This window comes from Aythya marila (assembly GCF_965140915.1).
Source record: "Aythya marila genome assembly, chromosome: 20".
Lineage (NCBI taxonomy): Eukaryota > Metazoa > Chordata > Aves > Anseriformes > Anatidae > Aythya > Aythya marila.
The window spans coordinates 3,255,661-3,283,282 of NC_139061.1; the positions used below are offsets into that span (position 1 = coordinate 3,255,661).

At 39.6% G+C, this 27,622-nt stretch overlaps 1 protein-coding gene across 6 annotated transcripts in view; it reads right to left on the minus strand.

Annotated features, from left to right (window-relative positions):
- Positions 1-1,502: 1,502 nt before the first annotated feature.
- GTF2I (general transcription factor IIi) overlaps positions 1,503-27,622 on the minus strand; it is a 72,385-nt gene continuing 46,265 nt past the window's right edge. For 3 of the 6 annotated variants that reach the window (XM_082776651.1, XM_082776648.1, XM_082776646.1), the window contains 19 exons: positions 25,241-25,312; positions 24,322-24,505; positions 23,951-24,009; positions 22,241-22,312; positions 21,519-21,702; positions 20,980-21,038; positions 20,237-20,320; positions 19,686-19,781; positions 18,814-18,879; positions 17,797-17,980; positions 17,136-17,188; positions 15,286-15,396; positions 14,445-14,528; positions 13,437-13,620; positions 12,344-12,372; positions 10,873-10,929; positions 9,428-9,466; positions 6,517-6,589; positions 1,503-3,780 (listed from right to left, as the gene is read on the minus strand). In XM_082776651.1, the coding sequence (XP_082632777.1) occupies positions 6,531-6,589; positions 9,428-9,466; positions 10,873-10,929; positions 12,344-12,372; positions 13,437-13,620; positions 14,445-14,528; positions 15,286-15,396; positions 17,136-17,188; positions 17,797-17,980; positions 18,814-18,879; positions 19,686-19,781; positions 20,237-20,320; positions 20,980-21,038; positions 21,519-21,702; positions 22,241-22,312; positions 23,951-24,009; positions 24,322-24,505; positions 25,241-25,312 (1,676 nt within the window). In that variant the 3' untranslated portion in view covers positions 1,503-3,780; positions 6,517-6,530. The remainder of the gene's footprint in view (positions 3,781-6,516; positions 6,590-9,427; positions 9,467-10,872; positions 10,930-12,343; positions 12,373-13,436; positions 13,621-14,444; positions 14,529-15,285; positions 15,397-17,135; positions 17,189-17,796; positions 17,981-18,813; positions 18,880-19,685; positions 19,782-20,236; positions 20,321-20,979; positions 21,039-21,518; positions 21,703-22,240; positions 22,313-23,950; positions 24,010-24,321; positions 24,506-25,240; positions 25,313-27,622) is intronic. The other 3 variants (XM_082776647.1, XM_082776650.1, XM_082776649.1) reach the window with 3 other exon arrangements.

A 27,622-nucleotide genomic window follows, 5' to 3' on the forward strand; every position in this document is an offset into this window, starting at 1 on the left:
CCAGGGCACAGGACGGGGTGGCCACGGGCTGTTGTGCAAGAGGTGCTGCCCGTGCCTCGCCATCGCCTTTCTGCCACCTGCAGCTTCCCCAAAAAGCTGCCGGCAAAGGGCTGTCGAGTGGCCCTTGAGGCTGACCCTTGCCAGCAAACTGGGAGCTGGGGAGAGAGCAGGAGACCGGGCTGTAGAGGGATCAATTGATTCAATCAATCAAAGGGATTGTAATCAATCAAAGGGATTGGTGACAGCCCCCACGCGGGATTTGGGGCTGTGTCCTGCGCAGACAAAAGAGGAATCCTCACAGAAGCTGAGCAAGGTGAGCACCTTGCCCACACAGCCCAGCCCTTCCCAGCACTGAGCAGTTTTTATTTCATTATATTGAGGACTTCCCTGTACACGAGGCAAAATTATGCAACAAGTGATCTATATATAAAAACCCCACACCCAGGGCTGGTTGGATTCTGTTTCATATGCAGAACCATCAGCAATATTTGCTTGAAAGCTCATTTCATAACGATGCTTGTACTAAATTTAAAACAGAGTTACAGGCAGCGCATTACTGGAAACACTTAATTCGGATGTTTCTTGTTTCCTCATTTGTTGTCTTGTGATGTGAGAAATGGAGTTTGTAGATTTTACTGCTGGTGCCAGTTAGCTCACACCATGCACATAAGGCAGCATGACACGTTTAGTGTTTCCACTAACTGCTCTATAGTCACTAGAAAGGAAGAAACACAACTTTAGAGGAAAATTCTTGGAAGAATAATGACCCAGCTGAGAAATAAGCTGATTTACAGAGTTCATGAGGTGATCCAGGTTTTCAGATCAGGAAAAGAAGGCCAGCGCCTGAGGGCAGGACCTGATTTTTGAGAGGAACTGAGAGCTTCCACTGGCCTCCAGAGTGCCAGCAGCAGTGTCCCGCTTTTCTGTGCTGCTCCACCCAGAAGCAGTAGCAAAGCCTCCTAGAAATTAAAATCTGATGAATGGAAGGCCACCCTCGTTTTGTTCAAAATATATATTTAAATAATTTAAGCTTAATTCAAGTCAGAGTCAGGGGAGGTCACATTCATGTCACTGACAGCAAACTGCCGCATGCATGAACAGCATTAAATGCTCTAGCAGAGGCTGCGAAATCACCAAAGTGAGATGCAAATCTGTCCCCTCCCCTATTCACTTGATAAGACATAAAGAAACGAAACTGTACATGGAAAACTTCACATCGCAAAGGAAAAGCACCGGCCAACAGCTGCACAAGGACCGTGCTGGACCTCACCTGACACCTAGTGGTTACTGCTTGAGGAAACTGCGGTGCCCTACCTGCGGGACACCACGCTCCAAGATCAATGCCTCGAGCCCTTGGAACCCAAAGTCCAAGTCTGAGAGAAAGGAACGGGTCCAAGAAGCAGGCTGGGCTTTTTAGGTTCAGCAGTGTGCAGAGGAGAGAAGCTTGTCTGCTACTTCATCGCCACAAAGGTTCTCTACTGGAGGAAAAAATACCCAGAGCTCTGGTTAAGTTGTTGCAATTTTATTTATTTGCTTGTTAATTAGTACAGCCAAGGCTTTTTAGGGCATTATCAGCCAATGCCCGAAGAGTGACACACCTCATGTATTACTAGTTTGGAAACGAGTGCGATTTTCATACAAGGTCAACATATTAAAAGTCTGCTACCTGTTAGGACTATAGATATATATCATTTTTAATATAAAATTGATATTTAGAAGGTATAAATATCGGTGCAATTATTTTGTCAGTCTAATTTCTCTCTACTGGTTATAACTCAAAATGTCTGAGACCAAAAAGAGACTTCAGTGTTGATGCCAATGGGCACATTGGCACTAATCGAACCCCTCAGCAGGACGGACACGAGGCACACCACTACCCGAGCTCCCAGCATCACAGAATTACTCCAGTGCTTCCAGTTAAACCGCTGTCATCAGTTTTCATTTCATTTTTTAAGCTCTCATACGCACAGTACATGATACATCTGCAGGACATCCACGCAAGGCAGCAGTCTGAACTCCGTCATTCTCAGTTCGTTTGCTCTGATGCCTCTCCCTCCACTTGTGGCAGCACTGGTGGCTCCGGTAGCAATGTTTGGCTTTGCTGGGCAGGCAGCTGTGCAGAGTGCCTCCCGAAGGGGCTGAGAGAGAAGAAGGGACGGACCAGCCTTCTGCTTTTTCAAAAGGGGAAGTCGAGAGCCCGAGGAAGGCTGCATGAACTCATTACCCCACTCAAAATTTCTAGCAGCAATCGTGAAACTGTCTGTCACTCCGTAACAACCTATTTCTGGAGATACGTTAACTGCGTGTGTCTGGTGATGGTTCAGCGTGGAGCCAACCCTGCTCCCGCTGCCACCAACAGCACAACATACAATATTTCATGGGAGCACTGAGACCTACCCCGAGCAATCGGGAACACACCTGCATGTGGGCTGCAGCTCTGCCTTGCCTCTAGAATGGCAGAGCAGGAGCTGCTCTGAACTGATCTGCCGAGTTCCAGCTTGCTCCTGCTGGGTATTGCCAGGAACAGACAGCATGTCCAACTGCATTCATGTCTTCAAAGTTTTTCTTTCAGATGCAACAACCTCACCCACCCAGAGCTGGTTTTCTGTCTGAAGGGCATGACAGGAACTTACTTTCCTCACTGGAATTAGTAACTACACTGTAGTGTATTCTACCTGCCAACATTACTGCTAAAACGTCACATATAAACGTTTACTGCATGGACAGTCATAAAAACCATCAAAAATGTCTTTATTTCTTAATGAGGGAATAAGGTTTAGCATTTGTGCATAATGCAGTCAATCCCAAACTCATGCCAATGAAAGAGAAACCTTTACAATAATCTCTATCTTCTCTATAGAGAACCAGAACTTCACAACTTTATGGTTTGTGAAACTTCAAAAAAAAAATGCATACATGAGTCTCTTACATCATGTGCGGTGTGACCAGGACTGTAGGGGACTTAACTTTTGACATGGGAGGACTTAGAGCAGCTTGTAGTGTAAGTTTCCATAACTAGCTGTAGAAGGACAGCAGGGCTTTACCCCCCAGCCTTTGGGAGAAAAGCCCTCCCACAGGTCCATGCGAGTTTTGTCTACATTGGGACTGCAAGACCAGAGCCTTCATACACAAACCAAGATATTCTGATAAAACATGCACTTACAACTTCAAGCTAACAGAACAAACTACGGAAGGGTTCAATTGGTTCCTAATCCACACACTGAAATACTGTCCACCTCATTAATGCATACTAACGGTCAAGTGAGCCAGTTCATCTTTTATTTATGAAAACCATATGAATTGTGGTAGATAGAGGAAAAATTAGTTCAAATATACAGATACTATTGTCCAAGCAGCCGTTAAAGGAGTGATAACCAAAAATTAGTGATTTGTTTTCTCAAAGTAAAACTAACAAACTGAACTACTTGCAGGATGTTTTTCTTCATTACAAAAGCTGAGATGCATTCAGGTACAGTGAAGTTCAGGTTTTTTGGGAAACGCAGACAGCCTCTGTTAAGTCCCTGTTGATTTTAATCGTTGTCATCTCCCCAGCATTGCTGCATCAAATTTAGTCCTCATGTTATATTCCAAAGTAAAACCAGCCATTCCAAATCTACAGTCATTCTTTGCATTAAGTCAATTCACAGAACTGCTGAAAAAGTAGACATTTCTATCTAAAAGTACAAAAAGGGTTTGTATAGAAGGTACTTCTCTTATACAGTTATATTACACGGATCAGGACAGGCCTGACAAGCTCTTCGCAGAACTGGGTGCTTCTGACTAGACAAAAAAACAAATCATAAAAGTGAGTTAGTTTCATTGCAGCTCTCTATCTTATTTATCTTATTACAAATACTAGTAGATTGTTTGTGTCTTTTTTTTTGAGTTCTTTAGGCTTACAATTAGAAAGCATGCAGAAGGTGAACATTGATTTCCATAAATGAGAGATTAGAAGTATGCTTGAATACTCTCTGCAAAAGTTTAGATGGAATATTTTCTTTAGTACACGTTCTCTAGCTAGTAGAGAACGTGTAGACCATCTAGCTAGTAGATGGTCTACAGTGTCCAAAAATCCAGAGCAGTGCAGCAGCAAGCTGTGGAGCCACTGCTCAAACAAAAATTCCATGACCTTTAATGGACAAATGAGATGTCTTTTTTTATCTCTATTAGGTGAAGAGCTTCTCACTAAAAATCAAAAAAAAAAAAAAAAAAAAAAAAAGATATATTTTCTAATGATGAGCTCAGCTTTATGACAAACATTTCCAAATCAGAATTCAGCCATTTGTTAGAAAGACTACTGCCGTACTTCAAGTTCTCAGGGCACAGACAGTGGGTACGTTGACATGTCAATCTCTGCCAGTTCCTACCACTTCTTTTCTGGAGTTGTCCCTTCACTCCGTCACCCCCCTGCAGCCAGCAGCTCTGCACGTGCTTGCTCTTTGCTAACCCCTGGAAGCAGCCATACCACCCAGCCGCCTTCCAAAGACTCAGTGCTCCCAAGGATGAGGATCTCGATGATACAGCCCAGCTCCTTCCTCCAAGTTTCCAGAAGGTTAGGGACCTTCTGAGCCAAAGACCGTATCTTTTATGCTTAATAGACACAAACTAATCAGGAACTTCCCTAACCCATTTGTGAATGATTTTTCTTTTGGCCTCCTTATCATCCTCAGCGATAAAGGCTACATTTTCTACTTGTTTGTATGAAAATGTGTTTTTTTTGTTTATTGAACAGGTCAGGGTTGGCTTCTCATTCCTCACTTGTGTGCTCTCAAGACACCTTTGGATTCTTGCCTCAAACTTTACAAGCCGTGCTATCTCCCCTTCAATAAAAGGCCTGTCCGCTCCAGCCAAAAGCACTGCCCTTGTTTAGGAATGTTTAGGAATGAAGCCTGTCCTGCACGTCCTGCAGCACAAAGTATTAAGTGCCCAGGCCAAAAGGCTATGGAAACTACTAAAGGAAAGAAGAGCACGAGTCCGTGGTCAAACATCTGGCAGCCAAGATCAGTCCTGCAGCTAGCTTTGATCTCCTTTACAAAGGAGACAAGGATCTCCTAGCTCTGGAGCCAGGCTGTCCAATGCCACTGCCACACAGGGATGGTCAGACCCTACAGAAGCACAGAAATGCTGGTTGCAAGCGACCCTGGAAGCCACCCAGCCCAGCCTCCCTCCCTAAGGACTCCAGCTAGCGATAGTTAAGGTTGGCCCTGGTTTTGTCCAGTCAAATCTTAACATTCACCACAGCTAGAGCACCAGAGAGAACAAAGCTGCTTTCTCCATGCTGAAACCCATCAGTGGGGACGTCCCTTGCCCTGAGCACTAGAAATGCTAGAAGGACCAAGAGCAGACACCCAGCATCCAACAGGGAGCACCACTGCCTCCATCACCCTGTGTTTGTGCTGCCCTGACAGAGGGCCACGGCCTTGGCTGTCCTTGTCTCCAAAAAGCCAGATGGTGACAGGAGTGACTTCCACAGGCTCCCCCAGCCTGTGAACTGTGCAACAGTGAACAGCCAGGGCTTGGCTTTGCTGATTGCCTGTCTGTGCCCTTAGAGCTGGAATAGTACGCAGAATTTTCTTCTCTGTGATGAATAAAATGTCTTTTTCTTACTAAAACTAGACAGATTGCAGCTTGAGCATACCACACAAATACATCCTGTTTTATGTCTATCCAAACCAATTACTGAAGTATCAAAAATTACAAAATGAGGATCGCATTTGGTACCAAAAAATTGAAATTGGAAAAAGTAGTAAAGATCTGCGATGGCTTAAAAATGCCTTTTTCTTTGAATGAAGCATATAAACTCACACGTGTGGGGGTCAGCCCCCTTTACATTTGGTGACATAACAACATTGCTAGCACTGCTGTCCACCTCCACCAAAATGTCATTTTAGGAGTAAGTGAAGTTAAAAAAAAAAAAAAAAAAAGTTTCAGACATTTCTGTACTTGGAGTTAAGCTAAGCTTTTCATAAAGTTTACAGCAAAGAAGCAAACCTTCTCAAGTTAGTTGGTTTGTCATCATGACTAACGATTTAGCAAGTGTCTTGAGCTTAGACACTATTGCAATCACAGTGGAGAGCCTTCCTGCCCGATTACAATTTGGAAATACGTGGGCTTTACCAAGAATAATAATGCTGTTTCACACAACCATGTCAGAGCTCTTCGTAAACACTAATTCCCTAAGCTTTCATTTACTCTGCCTCTGAGGTATGTAATTACCATCACCCAATTTTATTTATAGGCTATTACAGCCCACATTTTCCTAGGAATGACTGCCACGCAAATTTGAACGCCATATGCATTCATTGTATTCTGATGAGATACTGAAAACGTCCTACATTTTATAGATGAAAACTGAGACAAAATACTTCAGAAGGCAAGTAAAGGACTGGCACCTTCTGGCATTCAGCCCTCTCTCTTAGCCTGCTTCTCCTCACTCCAAATTACTGAAGTATTATTCCTTGACAAGTGTTTATTCCTTGACAAACACTGACTTCAAGAAACGCTAAATTACTTTACCGTAGTATTGAGGTCTACCACGTTGGGTCTGGTTCTTGCTTTATTTGAGAACTTTCTTCTGTTTCCATAACATCTGTTGGAAAAGCAGTAATGAATGAAAAAAAAAACCTTCTCAACCAATTTTGTCATAATTATTGTAGTTAGTAAGTAAAAAAAATTACGAAAATATGAAAAGCATTCATTTATCCTTTTAAACTATTAACAGCAAATAACAACGTATTCACAATAATCTGATTTGGTGGAAATTACCATATCCACTCGAATGTAAAGCACCCTGAGATCTAAGAGATCTACTTTTTAAGGCACAGAAATTGCTATTGGAAGTGTATGAAACTTCAAAATGCTTTTTATGTAGCTCAAAACCTTGGTAGGAAAGGAACTTTTTTTTTCTTTAGTGGGGGACATTGGTGGGAGGGGGAAGGTTGGACCAGAGGATCTCAGAGGTCTTTTCCAACCTTAATGATTCTAGGATTCTATAACTTAATCCACAAAGAAACCACACAATTCATGGAAACACATCAGAAATATCACTGTTTTGGTCTGAACCCTACTCTTCAGTCCTTCTCCCTCTGTCAATCCCCAGCACCATTCCTTCCTCAGCCACCTTGCAGACGCTGGGTGAAGCGTTCCCATTGCTCACAGCCCATCTGCAGCCTTGTGGATGGTTTCCTTTACCTGAAGTTTTAGGGCACAACCGCTCCTTCACATCTGTTCAAATGCTGTCTAAATGCTAACAACACCTGACCATACCTGAGCTCAAGTCATGCCTTCTGTGACAGTGACCCAACATTCATCGCACAGACTTGTCCCAGCACTGACCATTTTTTGTTCCCATCTATAAAACTGCTGCTCTTCCCAACTACATACAGACATTATTCTATTTCAGTCTTATCCAAAAGAAATTTGGACCTCATCTAATTTTTCTTCTTCAATGTATTACACAGGAAGGCATTATTAGATGCTTAAAAAAAAAAAAAAGAAATTTGATCTTGTTGGGTAAAGCATTCATCATCTTTTCATATAGAATTTTTTTCAATTCCAGGAGACTTCATTACAAAATCTTTGCTTTTCTTGTTTACAGGGATGCTTGAAGGTAAATCAAAGAAATTGTGTGTCTTTATAGCACTGCCTATATGACCTGGAGCCTGATTTTGTTCTTTTCATAAGCAGAGACGATGATGTTGGAAGGAAATTCGTTTTTCACTGAAGCTGTTTGCAAGGTTTGGGGCTAGGGTAATTCATCACAGCAAAGCTGAAGTGTTTCACCACTTGATCACCTCCCAGCCTGGTTCTGAAGCAATTGTGTGTTCTTCAGCCTCGTCTCAAGATTATTTCTCCGGTAACTGGCTCTGAATGCAGTTTTGGATGGCAAATTCCAAACCACGTTTGTCTATTTCTTTTAAACAATCTCCTGAAGGGCCCATAGCTGGATTGCCCCCATGAGGAACTCTCAGCAACAAGTGTCCCACTCTATTGAACAATTTCAGCGCTCCCACATAGTTTTGGCATCATAAAGACATTTGATATTTCAGCTTTCAGTAACTGCGTGCTTAAAGTCTGCAGCTCAGCTCCTCTACAGCTCTCACACTTCTCTCCTTTTTCACAGATTTTTTTCCTCTTGCTGGTTACAAAAGGATTCATCTAGACTCCTACTCACAGCACTCAGGGTGTGCCTGTAACTGAGCTTGTAATGCGAGTTTTGGCTGAGCATGGTAGAATCACAGAATGGTTTGGCTTGGAAGGGCCCTTCAAGACCATCTAATGCCAACCCCTGCCATGGGCAGGACACGTCCCACCGCACCAGGCTGACCAAAGCCCCATCAAGCCTGGCCTTGAGCACCTCCAGGGATGGGACAGCCACAGCTTCTCTGGGCAGCCTGTTCCAGGGCCTCACCACCCTCTGAGTAAAGAATTTCCTACTGGTATCTAACCTAAACCTGCCTCTTTTAGTTTAAAGCCATTCCTCCTTGTCCTATCCCTACACCCCCTGACAGAGAGTCCCTCCCAGCTTTCCTGCAGCCCCCTGTAGGCCCTGGCAGGCCACTGTAAGACAAGTGCTGATGCCCAGCCACCTCCCTCCCAGTGCTGCAGGCTCTGCTCTGCTGCCGTCGTGCTGCTCCTGTGTCGGAGAGCCCTGCTCAGCACTGCCTGGCACACAGGGAGCTGTCCTGCAGCTGTCCCAGCACCTTCCCATCACTTCTGACCCTCACAGGGCAGCCGCCTGTGGGCCTGCTGAAAGCTGGGGCTAGCAGGGGCAGCGTTTGAGGGACCATTCACAACAGAAAACAGCATCCAAATTGTCAGGTCAGTTCCGTACTCTTAATGCTCCAAGACCATACACAAAAGCATAAGGGGGCTAGAAGTCCTACAGTCTCCTTGGTCTCACATAGGTCAATGTCCAAAAAATACAGCTCAGGTCTGTTCCTGGACAACAGGTCAGTTTGAAACTTCTCTCAGCTGAAGTTTGAGAGGAAGCACAAAAATCCTCTTCCCCCAGGAAACCCGTACGAGTATATTCAGCCCAGCGTGCTGTTCAAATTTCCTGATGATGGCAATCATTCACTTGCATAAATTGTGAAAAGGACTGTGTAGAATAACTAGATGCATCGCTCAGGATATGAGCAATCATTCAAAGCCTATATATAGTTGTGACTCACCAGCCCAGAACAACAATTCATAAAACTCTTTTGTAAAATTCTTTGAATAATAGCTTTTGCTGCAGACTATCTTTCAAACGATGCAGCAAGATATTAATACAGATGAAAAAAACTTCCTAGGAACCAATAAATGCCTTTTTTGTTGTTTTGATTGACTTGCCTTCTTTAAAAAAAAAAAAAAAAGGGAAAAGATGCAGCTTCTTTCAAAATGACTTAAAAATATTTGTTGATAGTAACTGAAGACAGACACTCACCTCCTACAGATACTTCTATTTGGCTCGGTTCAGCTGGCTCTTAAATGAAAAAAATATAGTCTAGTGAATACACATCCAATTTCAACAATATGAAACAGAAAAGTACCTTAGCAAAAGTTAGGAAATTAAGTTTACTCTGAAAAAAAAAAACCACCTAATTTTTTCCTCTTCTAATCAAACTAAATTATCTTTGTCTCAGATAACAGTCTGCAACTTCCTATAGGCTCTATAACGGAATATAAGAAATACCCAAACATTTATAACATTATACTAATTAACACTTTCTCTTTAGAGGATGGTTTACTCTAGCAGACATCGTTGAGTCCTAGCTGAACATAACGTGCACTTGCACAGAATATACCAGGTTTGGACCAACTTATTTCAAACCACTTAAATATAAATCTGGATTTCAAATAGATGTCACTACTTCTGGTTAATACTGTTCTTAGGGGTGAGTACACTTATTTTGACAGAGATGGGGGAAGCTGCAGACTAGAGGGCACAAAGTACATCTTACTTCCAGAATGCTTTTTCTATGGTCTGTGTTGATGGATTACAGGTGGATAAGTGCAGGGAAAGTTGTATAACCCTTTTAATGGTGCGGGTGAGTTGAGGACAGATACACTACAGCAACTTCACTGGACAGAAGTTTATTTTTTTCTCCCTTTTCTTGGTTTTTCTCACTCCCACCACTTCCAAATGTAAGCAGAGGGGGCAGCAGGTTCTTTTCTGTCTACCACAGAAGTGCCCCTTACTCTTGAAATGTTAATTGAATGTTTTCTCTCAGTTTGGCAGTTTCTTTGAGCAACAGCCTGTCCAGTTCATTACAAAAATCTTGCCTGCACTACAGATAACTTGATACGCGCATTTTTAGGTCTGTGAACAGTTAGAAGCCACACAATGTCAAAAGGAAGCTGTGCAATCACATTTACTTCAGCAACTCAGAGCGTAACGCTAAGTTCTCCTTTCAGACTGGAGGAGCTGATGTGCGTGCAGTCTGGGCACAGGCTAGCAGGGGGTCAGTGCTGGGTGTCAGGGACAGAAATTCCACCAGGACTTCTGTTCTAGGCTCTTGTCACTTAACTTGGCTGAACACAACCTGGTGTAGCCACGCACTTTGAGTTAAGCAGAAATCAATAAATAGATACTGAGCTGGCTTTATATATCGCCCCTAATGATGCTTCTTTTCAGCTCATTCATTATGTGCAAAAATCAAATCAAGGAACATGCCAATGACAAGACCTGAAGGAAGCAATGGTTCTATCGATTTATTAATATTTAATAGCTATAAATGTCACCGTTGCAGACCATCTGTCAAAATGAAATGGCTCATCATAAGCAGTGTGTACCCAGTGTGGACATGATTACTAATATCATCTGCCAGTAAGATCTCGAACTGCAGGCCCTACCCCTTCTGCAAGGACACGTGGCACACTCTGCATCACCTGGTAGCACGGGTGCTGCTGCCGGGGGGGCTTCTGCTTCAGCTTCTTCCATCAGCTCTAAGATTAGACATGATCACTGTTTAACTTTACAACAAAAATGGTCCCACATGTAACACAAGGGCGATCCTACCTCTTGTATCTGCAAATCCCCAAACTTGTTGTATTAACGGGTTACTAAATAGTCACTGTAACTGAGTTGTGCTTCAGTATTTTATGTTACAGAAAAAGTATTCCCTATCTGCAAGCACCAAAAGGTTTCCTCGTAAGTTCTCACATGTTCTTCAGAACAAGAATAATGCATCACCGCTGCAGTAGGCTCAGAGGCTTCCAATAATTCACCTCATACCTATCAATATCAGTTAATTTTTATCATAATTAATGGACATAGATACTGCATAAAAATCACATGTCCAATAACCAGCTTCCTGCTCCAGTGATGGAGTATGATCAGATATCCATGTTGTTCTTATTCAGCTGATTAGCTAGTGTCAATCCCATCACATGCCAGAAGTTTTGCAGAGAACAGTTAAATGGATTCTTTCATTTCTAAGTCAATTCTCTGGAAGCGTTATTACACATTTATCAGCCTGGAAGGTTCCCTCATAAAAAAGGATCTCTCACCTACCTAAGGTGTACCTAGGACTGGTGGACAGCCCGAAGTGAGTTACTAACTATAACATCTTCCTGAGAACACTTTGTCCTTGCCACTCACAGACCTCAGCACACTAGCTGGAATATACTGGTGGCTGGATGCAAATGAGGGAGTACTGGGTTGGTAAGGCTCAGTCTGGGTAAGGCCAAACTAATGACAGAGTTACCTGGTCTCTGAATTTCTAATCTGACACTGGCTCAGAAAGAACATGACACAAGGGATACTTGTAATGACAGTGTTTTGCTATTTGCTTTTTCTCTTAAATAAGATGTTAAAAAACAAGGTGACAACTATTATAGAGAACTGAAAATACTAAGACTTATTTTTCAAATAAGATTCAAGCATCACTGTCAAACTGCACTTCTGGTAATTACACTCTGCCTCTCTAAGCTGTTACAACTTCAGCAGAATGTTTTTCACTGGAACGTGGTTCTGCAGCTATTGGAAAGTTCTTGTGTAGTAAATGGTACTGTGATGGATCCGATCCTAAAATCTAGACACTCCCATCTAAGTCTGTTGCACAGTCAGGGTCCTAAATCTCTTTGGGACTCTGCAGCTGAAAAATACAGAAGCAGTACCTTGCATTTTCATATCAAAGTTAACGCCAATCTTACACTGGTCTGTAAATTCTTCACGCTGCTCTTATGTTAATTGCACATGCATTTGTAGCCAGGAATTTCGATTTTAATGACAGAGACAAGAGTGCTGTATGTAGAATTTAACCATGATGGGGCCTCCTGCCACAAAGCCAAAATGCAGAAAGCTGGTCTTGGTAAGTTACAAAAATACATTTGCTATCTGTGTCACATAATTACTTACGGTTGTTAATCACAAGTCCTGGAAATGGTCTGTAAAAAGACAGAAGAACAGAAAACATGCTGACTCTAAAACATACTGCATGGGGTCTCTCTCTCAAGACTTCCTCACCCAGCAATTTGGTAACAGAGATCACACTTTCTAACAGAAAGTAGTACAAAACAGGAGGAACAGCTCTTGAGCACAGTGGTTCGTTCACTAGCATTTTGAGAAACAACATACACAAAAAAATCAAAGTCCTTCCCCCAGTCATGACTAATAAACATGGAAATCATGTCTTCATGAGAGCTCAATGAAACAGAACGTATCTAGCAAGAGCCCTTTCAGTTTAGAACTCTTCTTGGTTAAGGGTCAAGAATTCAGACTCCAGAGTAAAATTTAAGAAATCTCTCTCTAAAGAAACTAAAGTTTTCTGTTTCTTGTGAAGCAGACTATGATTTGAGAAATGACAAAAATTAATACCTTTTTGGTTTTAGTTCCTAAACCTCTTCTTAGTATGATTTCCACATTTCATCTGTTCTGCTTCACACATACAAATATACCTTGCGTACACATGTAAATGTGTCTTTATGAATATACATATAAATTAAAATTCATTTATATTGTAATTGTATAATGCTGTATTTTTAAAATGTTGTAGATGAAGTCATTTTATAGGAAAAAAATATTTATGAAAAAGCTTACCTTAACTCAGGAATCTTAGTCCAACCAAAATACTTCAAAAATAGTAATACTACCACAAACATACTATTTACTGCCAAGAGCCAACAAATTTCAGACCAGGAAACTGCCTCAGAGCTTGGTCTTATAAATGGGACAGCAAGGCCCACAGCACTTTAGGACTCCATTATATCGTAGGAATAGATTGCATCTCAGAAGACAGCTTGCTTTAATATGCGGTAGTAGTAATATTCCCTTTGTCCTACTGCTATGAACATCTGGGCTTCATTTGACCTGATGTGTTGTTATCCAAAAGAGTCGTATCTTCCACTATTTAAAGATGCACTGCAAATTCTACTCTTTCAATCTGAATTTATTAAAGCTACGGGGCTGTCCTCACAAGGTCTGTACAATCTGATCAGTGACAACCACGTACCGAATGACTGTAAATTTGATAAACTCTGATGATTCCAAAATCTTCCTCATCGAGCTGATTTCCAGATAACTGGGAGCTTTAAATGCCACGCCAGGAGGCATCCCATCCACCACCACACAGCCAGGGTTGATGGTGATTTTCCTATATGGGACCTTCACAGGAAAATTCATACCAATGGCTTCACCTAAGCAAGAGAGGTCACATTTATTTTCAAGCTTATTCATTTATGATTACATTGAAGGAAAAGAAAACACAGATGATTAGGAAACTAAATGCAAACACAAGCTTTCTATTGGATCTGAAAATGAAAATCCACTTGACTATTAAATCATTACAGTGTCAGAAACAGATGTTTTGGATTACACTCATGAACATTACTACAAGACTATTTAAACTCCAAGTCTGACAGCTCACCATATAAAGAACTCAGATTTTCTTTTTTTCCTAAAAATGGTATAGAACAGGCTATCTAAGCAAGTAACTACGTGACAAAAACCAGTAATTTCCTGCAATGCCCACAAAAGGCAATTCAACACAGCACTAGCAAAGGAATTTCAGATAATGAAGCTCAGGTTATTATTGTACAGTGCAAATACACAGAAAAAATAAAGAAAACTATATGGAGCAAAAGGCTAACTTGTGTTTTAAAAGTTAAAATTGCTCTAGTGTCAAGTATTAATAGCTCGGGACTACGAATCCCTAACAAGAATCATGGTTTGCAAGCAAAATAACTATTTCATCCATGTTTACACAGAAAGAAACAGGATGTGGGGGGAACAAAGTTATCTGTGCTCTTGGGATTTTTTGTTCAAAACACCAGGCAATCCACTTCCCTTATAAAAGATTCTTTTTGAGGTCAGAGCACAACTTTCATACACAATTCTCAAATTTCTTACTTTTAATGATAATATATATCATCCACTGTAAGTGATGATTCAGTAGCATCCCCATGAACAACATTTGTTCCATTCACACCTATGTAAAAATGGGGGACTAAGAAGCATTTACCAAATTTCCGGCTAAACAGATCATTTACTTGCTCTCTCAACTGTCTGGCCTTTTCTACTTTTGAAAGCCGCTCACTTTCATCATCTGAAAGAAATTGTTAGAAAAGCATTAGAATTAAGCACATTTTTTGAGCATGTTTACTCAGAGCAGGCATATCCACGTGCTTCAAAACAGACCATGTCTTGTTCTTAGTTTTAGTGGTACCACAGAATTGTACAAATATACAAAAATGGATGGTTGTGAAGAAATCCATGAGAAGCTTCTACGTATTTACATGACCAACATTAGATTTATTATTTAGAGATGATTTTGTAAACCTAAACTAAAAAAAAATAATGTTTTATTTTCTTACATTGCATATAATGGTGAAGGAAAGCTAAAAGTGCAGTCAGATCCAATAGATGGCCATGGCATGCAATGTTACTTGTTTCTAATGAATGCAGTGTATGCCTGAGAAAGCAGTCATCAGTGTTGTTTAAGACAAACCAGTTCAGTCTGTAGGGTTATTCAATTTACTTCAAGTTTGGATCTCTTGAAGTTGCCAAGGAAGTTACAAATCAGTGTTTAATTTATTACATGAGATAAAAAGGGAAAAATGAGGATTCTTCTTGACTAGGGGCTGGACCAAGAATATTCTAAAGATGTCACTGAATAGATATTCATAAAAGCTAGAAAACATTTAACATCTCAGTAGAAACAGAATACTAAATTATGCTCTTTGTAGACTGTACTTGTGTCACTGTGAACCAGCTAGATTGTAGAAAAACTCCAATGGATGAAACAAATGTCATGAAGAATGTAAGCACAAGGAGTGTGATATGAAACGAGACAGTATACACACCTGGTATAGTTACTTGAATAATGTTGAGATCTTCAACACCTGCAGCTGTGTTTACCACTGTATTCGTTGTGGAGCTTGCTGTATTGGCAATATTAGATGAATTATTTTTTCCTAAAAGTAAGAGATTCAAAAAACAGTTGTAGAGCCCAAAATCTTCAAAGTCATATATAAAGCAAATACTGCAAAATAACAGAGATTTGCAAAGTTTTAAAACAGATCCAATCTCATTTGTAAAATGAGGCAATCTTCCAATGAGACATGCTTATCGAAGATGCACACCGTGTCTTTGCAATTACAAATCCAAGAGGGGAGAAAGGGCTACATTAAAAAATGTTAATCTTTACTTAATGGGTTTTATAAAAGACTATTAAGAAAAAGAAAAAAAAGACTACATGGAACATATGGAACATGTATTTTGTTACTTGTATTAACAAAAAAAAATGCAGTACTTGCAGTTAATTCAGTAACACCTACAGATCCGTGCATTCACAGAATAAATCTCTTGCAGTTGTATTTGTGAGCCACACTGTCCCATGGCACAAACTAGCACAGTTTGACTAGCTCAGTGGAATTAATCAAACTAACTGACAATTTCCTACTGGCTATCTGTGCACATCACCCCTGGAAAACTTCTGTATTGGGTTTACATGGCAAGGTAGTGGTAGCAGGGGGCTGCAGGGGTGGCCCCTGAGCAGAGCCCAGCAGCTGCCCCACGTCAGATAAGGGCCAGTTTCAGCCAGCCCCAAAGTGACCCACTGCTGATCAGAGCTGAGCCAGTAAGCCATGTTGTTTGCACCTCTGTGAGAGCACATTTAAGAAAGGGGGAAAAAAAACCTGCTGTGCAACAGCAGCTGGGAGTGTGAGGAGTGAGACACAGCCCTGCAGCCCCCAAGGTGAGTGCAGAAGGAGGGCAGGAGGTGCCCATGGGAGACCTGTGCTGGAGCAGTTTGCTTCTGATGGATGGACCCCGTGGTACAGAGCCATGTGGGAGCTCTTATTGAAGAGCTGCAGCCTGTGGACCCCCATTGTTGAGTGATCTCCCTGTCCCCATCTCAACCCTCGAGCCCTTTGCATTGTATTTTCTCCCTCTTTCCCTTTGAGGATAGGGGGTGAGAGAGAGGTTGTGGTGGAGCTTGGCTGCCCAGCTGAGTAAAACCACAACTTCTCATTTGGAATGACTTCTGTATCAGGAGCAATTAATTTATCTCTAGAGCTGAACTACTCCTGTGAATTGCACATCACCTGTTACATTTTGATGGAAGGCAATAAAGCACAGATTAGGAATGATAATTTTATTGTGGATAACACAGTTTTAATACTCTTTTGCTAAAGCTATATTCAAAGGGTAGCTGCTAAGTGCTTTTCCCATCTCATCAGGGCAATCCAGAAGCCAAGGTTTTTGACATACCACATTCTTTTGCTGAAGAGAAAGCACTGTAACATGCTTTATATAACATAAGCTATGTATTGAATGCTTTTAAGGTGTTCAATTACAAAAAGCTGCTCAGAAAACCAGACATAGACATGCCAGAAGATGAAATAATGCAAGAATTAGTGAGCTATGTAAAAACAAGTAATGCAATAGTTTGGAAATGGGTGGGGGTGGGGGAGGGGGAGGAGAGGGAGATAGAGAGAAAGAGATCTACTGTGGGTATGGACCAGTGGCACAGAACTTTAGGCTTTGCCTCAAATTCAGCTTGGATAACAATCTCCTTGCAAGTTAAAAACCAACCAACCACAATATAGAACGAATCTTTCAGGAATTCATTAACACCAAGCAGCATTCTTGATTTGTATTCAATCCTTGAAAGAGACTGTTATCTAGGACATTAAGCAGATGTGAAACTCACTCTGGGGACTTTTAGCAGAACTTTCCTTAACTGCCGCCTCAAACATCTCAGGCCTGCAAACAGATTGAACATTTCATGTGTGACAATAAAATTACATTCATTTCATCAGCATAAAAGAAAAGGCAATTTTCTAATATTCATTTTTTAAAGACATGAACTAACCGATATCATAAATACTGTTATTTCTCTAGGTCAAACAGACAGACAGGAATGCAACGGCTGAGAGGCTCCAGAACTTCCCCTGCTTGTTTCTACATGGGCACATGGATTTCTTACCTGGGATAGGTTTAGATAAAACAATTCTTATAACACCCAGTATAAATCTCCACTTCTCAGCCCTTAGTACATTGCTGATAAATTTTAGCTCTGGCTAAGTCGTAAGTCAACAGGAACTAAAACAGTGATGTCAGCACTGAAATGGGCTAAGAAATCTGGACTTGCTCTTCCTCCCTAAACAGGTCAAGTCAGAACAAAGAGAGCTGACTGTAACTCACTCCACCTCCACAAGAGCTTTCTGAATATTTGCTCATTTACTACAAATATTCCAGTGTGTATTTGAGACTGGAGAGAGTAATTCAGTAACTTGGCATCCTAAGTTTATTTTTCATTCTACAATTCTTTTCTAAAAGAATTGATTATCAAAGAGATGCAGGACTCTTACTTTTTAATAATGAATTTTATCTTAGATTTGTTTCTCAGGATCTTCTCTAGTCTTGGAATTCCAAAAGTAGACGGTCGTCGGAATGGCACTCCCTCTGGTAGGCCTTCCACATAGAAAACCTCTGGGAAGGATTCAAATAACGCAAACGGCACCTTCACTGGTTCACTCAGCCCCAGCGCTTCCCCTGAAATGCAACAGAGCCACTAATCTACCAGCTAGACAACTGATATGTTTATAGAGTGGAAAACACCTCAGGTACAAATAGCATATAATAGTTGGCACATACATACTAGGTTAGGTGGAAGAAGCAGGCTTTGATTTTTTTTGGTGACAGCTATAAGTAGGCAGGAAGAAAAACAGTCGCAAACATAACTCATTCTCTTGCAGTAGATCAGATCACAATTAGCAGTTGAAAATATTAGCTTTTATAGGCAGCTTATGCCGCTGGCTTGGCCTGCATACAAGACTATCCTTTGTACTCCACTTTGTTACAAGCAATATATTCTGCCTCTGTCTTTCCTAGAGACTAGCACCAGTGGCAGGTGACATTAGTGCTCTTGTTCTAAGAACTGCACTGGTAAGATTAATGACTTCAGATTCCAAACAACTTGTACTAAAAGAAATACTGGGATACAATGGGGCACACACCTCTCCAGATACCGCCCATAACATGTCAAGTCACGCAGAGGCTGAAGTCATAGAAATTCCCATTCATAATCAGGGTGAAGAATGCTTAAAAAGATGTGGCAGGATGTCGATTCACTGTGTCCCTGGGTCATTAAAGAAGCAGCATACAAACCACAACTTCTCCATTTCCAAACCCAAATAAAATAACCAGTGGAAATGAGACACAGAACTGCAATTAACCTGCATGAGAATGAACTAAAATGAGAGAAACTGACTAAAGTATGCAAGGATTGTAGGACCTTTGGAAGAAATAAGTGGACTTATTGCTCATATGCCTAACTGTATGCATATAAGAAAGACATCCCAGTAAACAGGAATTAATAAACTTACCACATTTTTCATTAAAAAGATTTTCAACTTTTTGCTTTAGGTCAGTAATTTTGGCATTCCATGCCTCTGTCAGAAGGAAATGGGAACAATTAAATCAACACTCACGCAGTGAATCAGTCCTTGAAGAATATTTATAAAGTAATGTCATTACAATTGAAAATAATCCCAGAGTGATCAAAATTTACAAGGCAAAAATTACACATCTCAACCAACACCCAAAATAGTGGCAGAAAACTCTTCATACATTCAGTGTAATAACCCTAAGACACATGTCCTTCTCGATGTCACTTCCAGTCCTGTCTGGCCTTTACTGATTTTCTGGAATTGGCAACCCTGGAGAGGTCTAAAGCTGATCTTGCAAAATCAACTCTGACAGAGCATGACTCACTGATGTTAGTTCAGATCCATCCTAGTTCCTACATACTCCTCGTGTACTCATGTATCCCTCTCTACACAGTGAGGTTCAGTATTTGAGATTTGTGGAGGACTTATTAAGCTTATGCACAATGTAAGATCTCAGCTCAGTTTAAACACCCTCATGGTACTGTGCACCAGACAACAAATCCAAGACCACAGTAATATGAAATAACAGAGCAGCAAAAGTCTGGAGAATTTGATTCTGAACTTAGGTTAATAAGATTTTAATGGATCCATGATGCATTTGTACAGCACTCTCCAAAAATCACCCAGGATATCTCTGAGGCATATTATTCCTGATGACTGAGAACTGAATGTACATGAAAATAAGTAGTTCAGTCATTTCTTACCTTTAGAATAAAGAATGAATTCAAAATATCCCTGATGTGAAATCACCAGTATTTTCAATAACAACGTTAATAGAACGTATGCATGCTAATTCCTACAATATTTACCAAAAGAAAATTCTCTTCCTCGTGGCTTGAAACTCATATTGGACCCATTGGTTTGAGAATTAGTTCGAACATCTGTCGTTTGTGGTTTATTGAGACCTGTAAAAAGACATTATATGCAGAGATCAGAAGTAAGCCATCACATAAAAAAACAACAAATCAAACTTGATTACTAGAGAAAGTTTAACTTCTGAATCAAAAAAAAATATCTTTTAGAACTTCTTCAAGGATTGTAATTAGGCATTTGATACAATTGCTCACATCTGTCATTTCTCTGCTCAGGACAACATTTCCCACATCTCTGCTTGGAATAAAAGGCCCAAGCAAGCTGTCAAACTTGAACATTTTATATAACCATCATCTGCACAGAATCCAGTATTATTCAGAAATGAAAGATAAAACTGTTTCCATATTGAAATGTATCTGCAGCCCTGAAATCAAACTGTTTGCCACATGAGGTGCACATAGAAGTTAATTATAGGGTATGAGAACATAGAACAGAATATTAGAAGAACAGAAAAAGATAAGAAGAGTATTTAATATTTCTTCCATACCTTCATCAACAGTAACTTCTATTTCTGGGACCTTTGAATTGCTTGCAGGACTCCGTGATCTTTTTAAACTCTTTGGACTCATTGCTAGAAAATAATATAGTAAAAGCTGTAATGCACATTCTACAATACATAGTTTGCAAAGCTAACAAAAAAAATAACTGTATTCTGAAAATCCTAACAGACTGACTAACCTGTGTCCGTACTAAGTACAGTCTACGCTCTGAAATCTGAACAATATAGTGAAGCTCATGTCCTTAAAAAACAGGTTTAATGCTCTTGAACCAAGGCAGGTATCACACCTAAAGTTTCACTTCATTATTTTAGGACAGGAGATATTTTTGGTTTTAAGTGTGAGGGAAGGCTTTGGTACTTTTTACTACCAAAAATTTAGAAGCTAGTAATTTTCTTATTTATAGAAAACAGAAGATTTTTCTTTTTTTATGAATCTTCATTGCTATTTACTTCACATAAAAGCTGTAAGTTGAACATATTTTAGACTGTTAGTAGCAAAATAGATGTTGCAGAACTTGGGTAAATTCGATTTTCTCTATTGAAATAGCCTTAAGTAAAAGAAAAAAAAAAGTTTGAGTAACTTTTAAAATAATAGCAGTTTTAGACTCTACCATGCTAATTCTCCTTAAGTAATGCCTTTTGATTGTGACACCTGTGTTTTTGAACCACAGAAGTCTTCCAACCCAAAGTATTTATGAATTGATGGCAGCAAATAATGCTTAATTATTTACCTTTAGTGTTTACTTTACTAGCCAGTCCTGGTGGCAAATAGGAAGTGACAAGCTCAGGCCTAAAAATTGAACAGAACACAATTCAATCAATTACATATGCAAAATATCACAAATTTCTTGGAATTAGACCAGATTCAAATTTAAAAAATATCATCACTCTATAATAAACTCCTGCCAGAAGCATGCGTGACTCTCCATCTACTATAACAAGAAAAAGTTAGAAAACAAAGCTATATATTCTACTCTATAATTTTCTTCTGAGTTTACTTTAAAAAAAAAAAAAAAGGAGGAAAAAGAAAGAATAAAGCTTCCAGATACAAGGCCATTTTTTCCCTAGATCCACGATGCACAGAACACACAAATTATGCATTTAAATTTTATAAGGAAGTTACATCCTTTTATGAGATGAACTTATGGGCAAAATATTCGTTCTGTTTCATGGAAACAGAACTTAGCTAGCATTTAAAACCTAAAGTTGCTGGGAAGAAAATTAATTAACTTCAAAATCAGGCGTAAAAATAACTGAATTAGAAACATACTTTTTAACAACAAATTTGATTTTGCCACTCCCACGGACAATTCTTTCAAGGCGTGGAATTCCAAACCATGTGGGACTCCGGAAGGGGATTCCTTCTGGCAAGCCTTCGACATACAAGTACTCAGGGTTTGATTCAAATACAGGATAGGGAACCTTCACTGCCTCTGAAATCCCCAGAGCTTGGGCTGAAAATAAAGATTTATTGATAGTTTACACACTCAAATGGGTGGTATTTTATCTCAAGTGATTTTAAGAAGCTTGGCTTACAGAAGCTCTTCTACTCAGAGATAACAAAAAAAAAAACAAAAAAAAACAATTGAAATATTTAAATAGATTTTCTATTATTTTCTGTAAAGTATTTTCAAGTGGGGACTTTGTCCCTTTTGCTACAGATAGATAAAATCTGTTACCTAAGCCTCCTGTACCTAATATGTTTTTCTGAGAAATTCCTTCATCCAAAAGCTTTCTGTACATTTGTCATACAATTGGAAAATTATCTCTGTCATACAATCAGAAAAACTACGGCCTAGGATGTTGCTCTAAAGTAATTCGTATCAGTTATAGGGAAGAATCAGTAAAAAGTAGGTAAGAGAAGTCAAGATTCTGTCTGACCTAGTACATTTCTGATGCCTAAATAAGTGCAGTAAAAAATAAAACTCTTTTCACAGAATTGTTTTAAAACACAGCAGCATTATATGACAGTTAATTTAACATTTAACTTACCAAATTTCATATTAAATATCTCTTCTACTTGCTTTCTTAGCTTTGTGATCCTAACGTTCCAATCTTCTTTCACTGAAAAAAGAAATGGATAAACTATTACCCAGTGTATCTAGAACTGGGTTTGAACACATTATTTTTCAGCAAAAGAACTTGTAAACTATGAACACAACCAAGTAGGAGTAGGCAGGGACATGCAATAAGTAATGACAATGGCAACTTAAATGATACACATAATTCCCTTTTGTAATGGAAAATCTGTTTAAATGTGGTTAGAAATGTCAAACATTATCCTAGGTAGGAGAACTTGTGCTTCAGAGCCTTTAGATGTAGGAAGGAATCATTCCAGTGGCTTTTACAAAGTTAGAATTAATTAATTCTAGTGCATAAGAATAACACCCTTTAGAACAGAAGACACAGATTTAAAAAGTGCTCCACTAAAAATTTTAATTAGCTTAAAAAATAACCTTCAATCCTATCTTCTACTACAAGTAGTCAATTACAGGAATGCTAGATAGAGCTGACAATTTGTAGCTTAGGTAGAGAGCAAAGGATGCTCTAGCAGCAATAAAATGCATTTCTTCACTGACAAACGGCATAATTCATTACTTCTCATCATAACCCACAAATAGCAATTAACTGTTACTGAGCAGTGAATACCATTCAGAGTTGTGGAAAGCACGCATGAAGAATTCTAAAGAGATTTTTTTCATTTATTTCCGAATGAGATGTTCAATCATATTTTTGGATTTTTACTTATTTATTTATGCATTTTAAGAATGATGACCATTGCATGTCAGTTCTTTCAAAAAGAGAATTTTATTAGATGCTTTTTTACTGCTGTATCTTTTATCTGCTGTTATTATTCTATTGACAAAGTGTTAGTTATACTGTCAAATTTGACAATAAACAGAGTTTTGGTAACAAAACAAAACTCAATGCTACCTTATACTTCTGCTCCACATTGAACAGTCTTTTCTACTGAGCTACCCTCTTTTGGAATAAGAACCTTCCCCTCAAAATTCAAACAAAGTCCATAATACTGAGTGATTATATAAGAAGACTATTGCTTACATAATTATTGAATCATATTCTTTGCCCTTTTTTCTTGCAGAGAACTCTATACAATTGTTTCTTGAAGTCACAGTTTGTTTATCCAGTGAAATATGTGGGGAAAAACCTATGAACCCCTGGGTCTCAGTTTGTGTTACTACTATAAGCCAATCCACACTTAAAAAAAAAAAAACAAAACATGTATATTTGGACTATACACTTTTGTAGCAAGAAAGGAGCATTCTATTGTCTCAGGAAATTAAAAGGTAAATTAATCTGGATCCTTTTCATGTTTTAAAGGCACTTTGTGCTTTCAAGAAGTCATTAAAATTCTTTACAAACCTGAAATTTTTTACAAGCCTGAAAAAAGTCCAACAAAATGAGCTATGAAATGCAAACGCCCAAGCCTGATATCAGACCAGGATAGCAGCTCTAGTTCTCCCGGGCCGTGTATACGATCCATCCTAGTTATTCAGACTGCACCGCAATTCAGAAATCCACCCATTTTCATGATGATTTATTTATTCTGTTAAAAACTCATGGAAAGCATGTCATGACTCTCATCACATACGGATCACCTCTTGAAAAATGTTGTATCGATCCAAATTTATTTCTGCACCGATCCCTTACATTGCCACTTGGAGACAGCACCTGTCTTACCTGGTGTGTTTGTCCTGGGCTGAATAACTTCGGTTGAACTGAGGGTTAGCAGCTCCGGCCTGCAAACACAAAGCAAATAATCTACCTATGCTTCACACTAAAGAAATAATTCATACTTTTTACTACATGAAATACAAAGTTTGGATATTACTATTGTGAATTTTGCACTTGTGAAAATGCTACAAAGATATTTTGGAAGACTCGGCTGGATTGCAAATACACACTTTAAAATGCAGAATATTTAATATTGCCTGTTGAGTAAATAAAGACTGAATGTTTCATGACTTAATGAAACTGAGTGCTTGATTACATAAATGGTGTTTGTTTGGCCTCTTTAAAAAATAAAAAAATAGGTATTAACTAATGCTTACCTTTTGATTACAAACTTTATTCTGTTGCCCACTTGAATTATTTTTTCAAGGCGAGGGATCCCATACCAGGATGGACTCCTAAAGGGAATGTTCTCTGGCAGACCTTCCACATAGAGGTCAGTCGGATGGGCCTCAAATTTCTGGTATGGAACAGCTTTAGGCTCGGTGCTCCCCAACGCCTCGGCTGTTAGAACAAAACCAAAACAGTAACTGGACCGTTTGGCCATCTCTCTATTCAAAACTAGCTTTATGAGAAGCCACAAAATCTCCATGCTATTACAAGCATGATCTTAGAACCCGGAACAATGCAGGAGACCTAAATCCAACAGAGTCCAAGTCTCAGCACATCAAGAACACAAGCATTTATCACACTGTGGCGTGCTGACAGTGAGCAGTCACAGCGCTACGCTTTGTTAATGGATTCTTCCCTGGGTATAATGCAGTGGTTTTATCCAAATTTTTAAAACTATTGTTGAGCAACATGCAACATTTTGTTCAAGTTCTTATGAAGCTGACCATTTTTTATTTTGGAGAGACCATAAAAATTCACCAAACCCAGAGATGTTCTGGTACTAGTTTTATGGTAGTGCAATGGATATAAATAAGTAAATGGTTGTTTTATTCACCATCAAAGGTGGAAAACAAAAACAAAAACAAAAACAACAACCAAAAAATAGTAATGATTTAAAAGCAATTAGAAAAGCTATACATTTAAGATTTATATATCTTTCTTTTACTATGAATGTAACTTGTATAAACAGTAAATGCTTTTGTTTTTCAGTCAACTGCCAGGATTTTTTTATTTTTTTTTAAAAGATGATGATCAAAGGTGTCATTCATGTTGACATTCAAAGGAAATAATGAAAGCAACCCTCAAGAAATACAAAGCCATAAAAGAAAAGAATAATTCTGTGCTCACCAAACTTCTTACAGAAGAGTTGATCTACCATCTTCCTCAGCTTGGTGATTCTAGCGTACCACTCCTCTTTCACTGTATTTGAGGGTAACACAAAACGAAGATAACACTCCCTAATTATTTTGGTTTTATTTTCACTTGCATAATTTATAGTAGGCGTAACCATGATGCATTATCAGGTAACCCAGAAAATACTCTGCTGGGGAAGTATGGATTCAATCCCCAATTAAGAAAATTGCTTATCAAAAATGACAGAATATTAAAGCTGTACAAATATCCACTGAACCAGAGACTTGCCCTTGCTAGAAAACACACACAGCAAATTGGCATCAAAAACTGCAATGCTTTTATCCGCCTTCAATCTGTAAATCCCTTTTGTAGATGGGATTATTTTTTTTTGCCAGTTTCATCTCCTAAAACATTATCTTGATACTCTGTGCAGAATTGAGCAAGCATATGGTATGAAAACTTGTTTCCATAGAATTTTCACTAAGCACTGAAAATCCCTAAGCAAGCTTTTACAGTAGGTGCAGCATCAGCTTGCTCCCTGCTGTACATTCATGCTGAACTGCCTGCATCTATTTCTCCCATTGTTTGTGCACAATGCTTATTAAATGGTCCCTAACAGCTATACCAAATGACTCCAGTGATTTTGTTACTCAACTTGGAATGACAAGCAGCTCAGTTCCAACTCTCTGAAATGTTTCCTTACGTTACTTAAGACATGAGTTAAGTTGTAATTTAGGCACAACCCAGCATGTGGCAGCTCAGTAGAGTAGCATATCCTGGGGAAATAAAGCAAGCTTAAATCCAATTTCTCATCATTTTATCACTTGAGCTTCTTTGTTCATTCGTTGATACATATGCTTCTTCAGTAGAGTTTGTCACAGTTTTGTACCTGAATGCTTAAGATTTGGTTCTCCAGCAGACCAACAGAGCACCATGATAATATTATTTCTGTCTGATTGGTAGCAGGAATGGTAACAGCTTTTGTTCGTGTTTTGTCATGTGTCATTTGGGATCAAAGCACAGGTAACTCTGTTTTTACCAAGAAACCAGAGAGCTGCCAAGCTGTGGCTTTGGTTTTTAGCATGCACAAACAACAACTTCTGTTGCATAACTGCATTGCACCACGCTGCGTTATCTTCAGAGGCACCTGTTCACACTTCGCTCACTTCCTGAGCCAAATCAGTCTTCTCAGGGCTTCGGGGCTAAGGCTATTTTAAGAGCCTTCCTGACCAGCCTACTTCCCCCAAGAACACAAATGCGAATCATCTTCCTCCTGCCAGTCAGAAACACGCCTTCCACACCCACCCCATTCCCCTTCTGCTGGGGACACAGCTAGCGGGGCTGTGCAGACATGGAGCAGCACGCGGCTGAGGAGATGCTGACCTACTGCGAAAGGGGGGATCCAAACAGGGAGAAAACCGAGGGAAAGGAGGGTCAGGCAACTGCTGTGTGCTGAGGTGGGGTCCCTGAGATGTTGTCAGCAGCTTTCACAGATGTTCTCGGAAGTAACGCCGAGGTCGCACGTGGATGTCAGCATCAATACAGATTTGTGAAGACAGGCACAATAACGGGGCTGCTCACAACACCGCAATCCAAAGGGATTGCCACTGGTTTTCTTAGCTACAGGGCTTTTGCAGGATATGTAACATACCTGCTTTGTCTTCATAATAACCATATTAAAAACAACAGAGAAAAGGGCTAATTCAGAAACCCACATAAAAGGACAGTTAAGTTTAAGACTCAATCATTAGCCTACCTACTATTTTATAGTCAAATTTGGTGCTCAAAGAAACAGTAGGTTATTAAGACTGAAAACACTAAGTTAACTTATACTGCAGGAAAGCTTTAATTTCTGCACATCTTAAAGAGACATCCTTCAGACATAATTTCTTTGCTTAATTTAGATCCTCAATGTTCATTTTAAGTACAGTCCTTGATATGCCTTTTATAACAGAGAACTACGAGTATGTAATGCAATATAATGGTGCTGCAGCAGTGCAGATACCACCACTTACATGCTTGTGTCCCTGTCTGAACTCTGAGTTGTTCTGGTATTACTAAAAAAATCACAGTTCAGCCAGGCTGAGGTTGTCAGCCAGTGAGCATTTTGGGGTTGGGAGCAATTTGTTACCGTTGGTTCACGCATACGAGCTTTCAACACTTGGCTTACTTGGACAATTAAAAAAAAAAACCTTGAAGCCCAAGAGACAGTGAAATACAACCGAGGAGCAAATCAAGTCCAGGCAAGTTACTTTACCAATTATTGCCTGTGCAAAGGCACAATTCTTTCAAAACATCATTTTTTCCATACTCTTTTTTTTTTTTCCCCAGCTTGTGGGGAAATGAGCTGGTGGGCTCAACTGGAACAAAAACCTT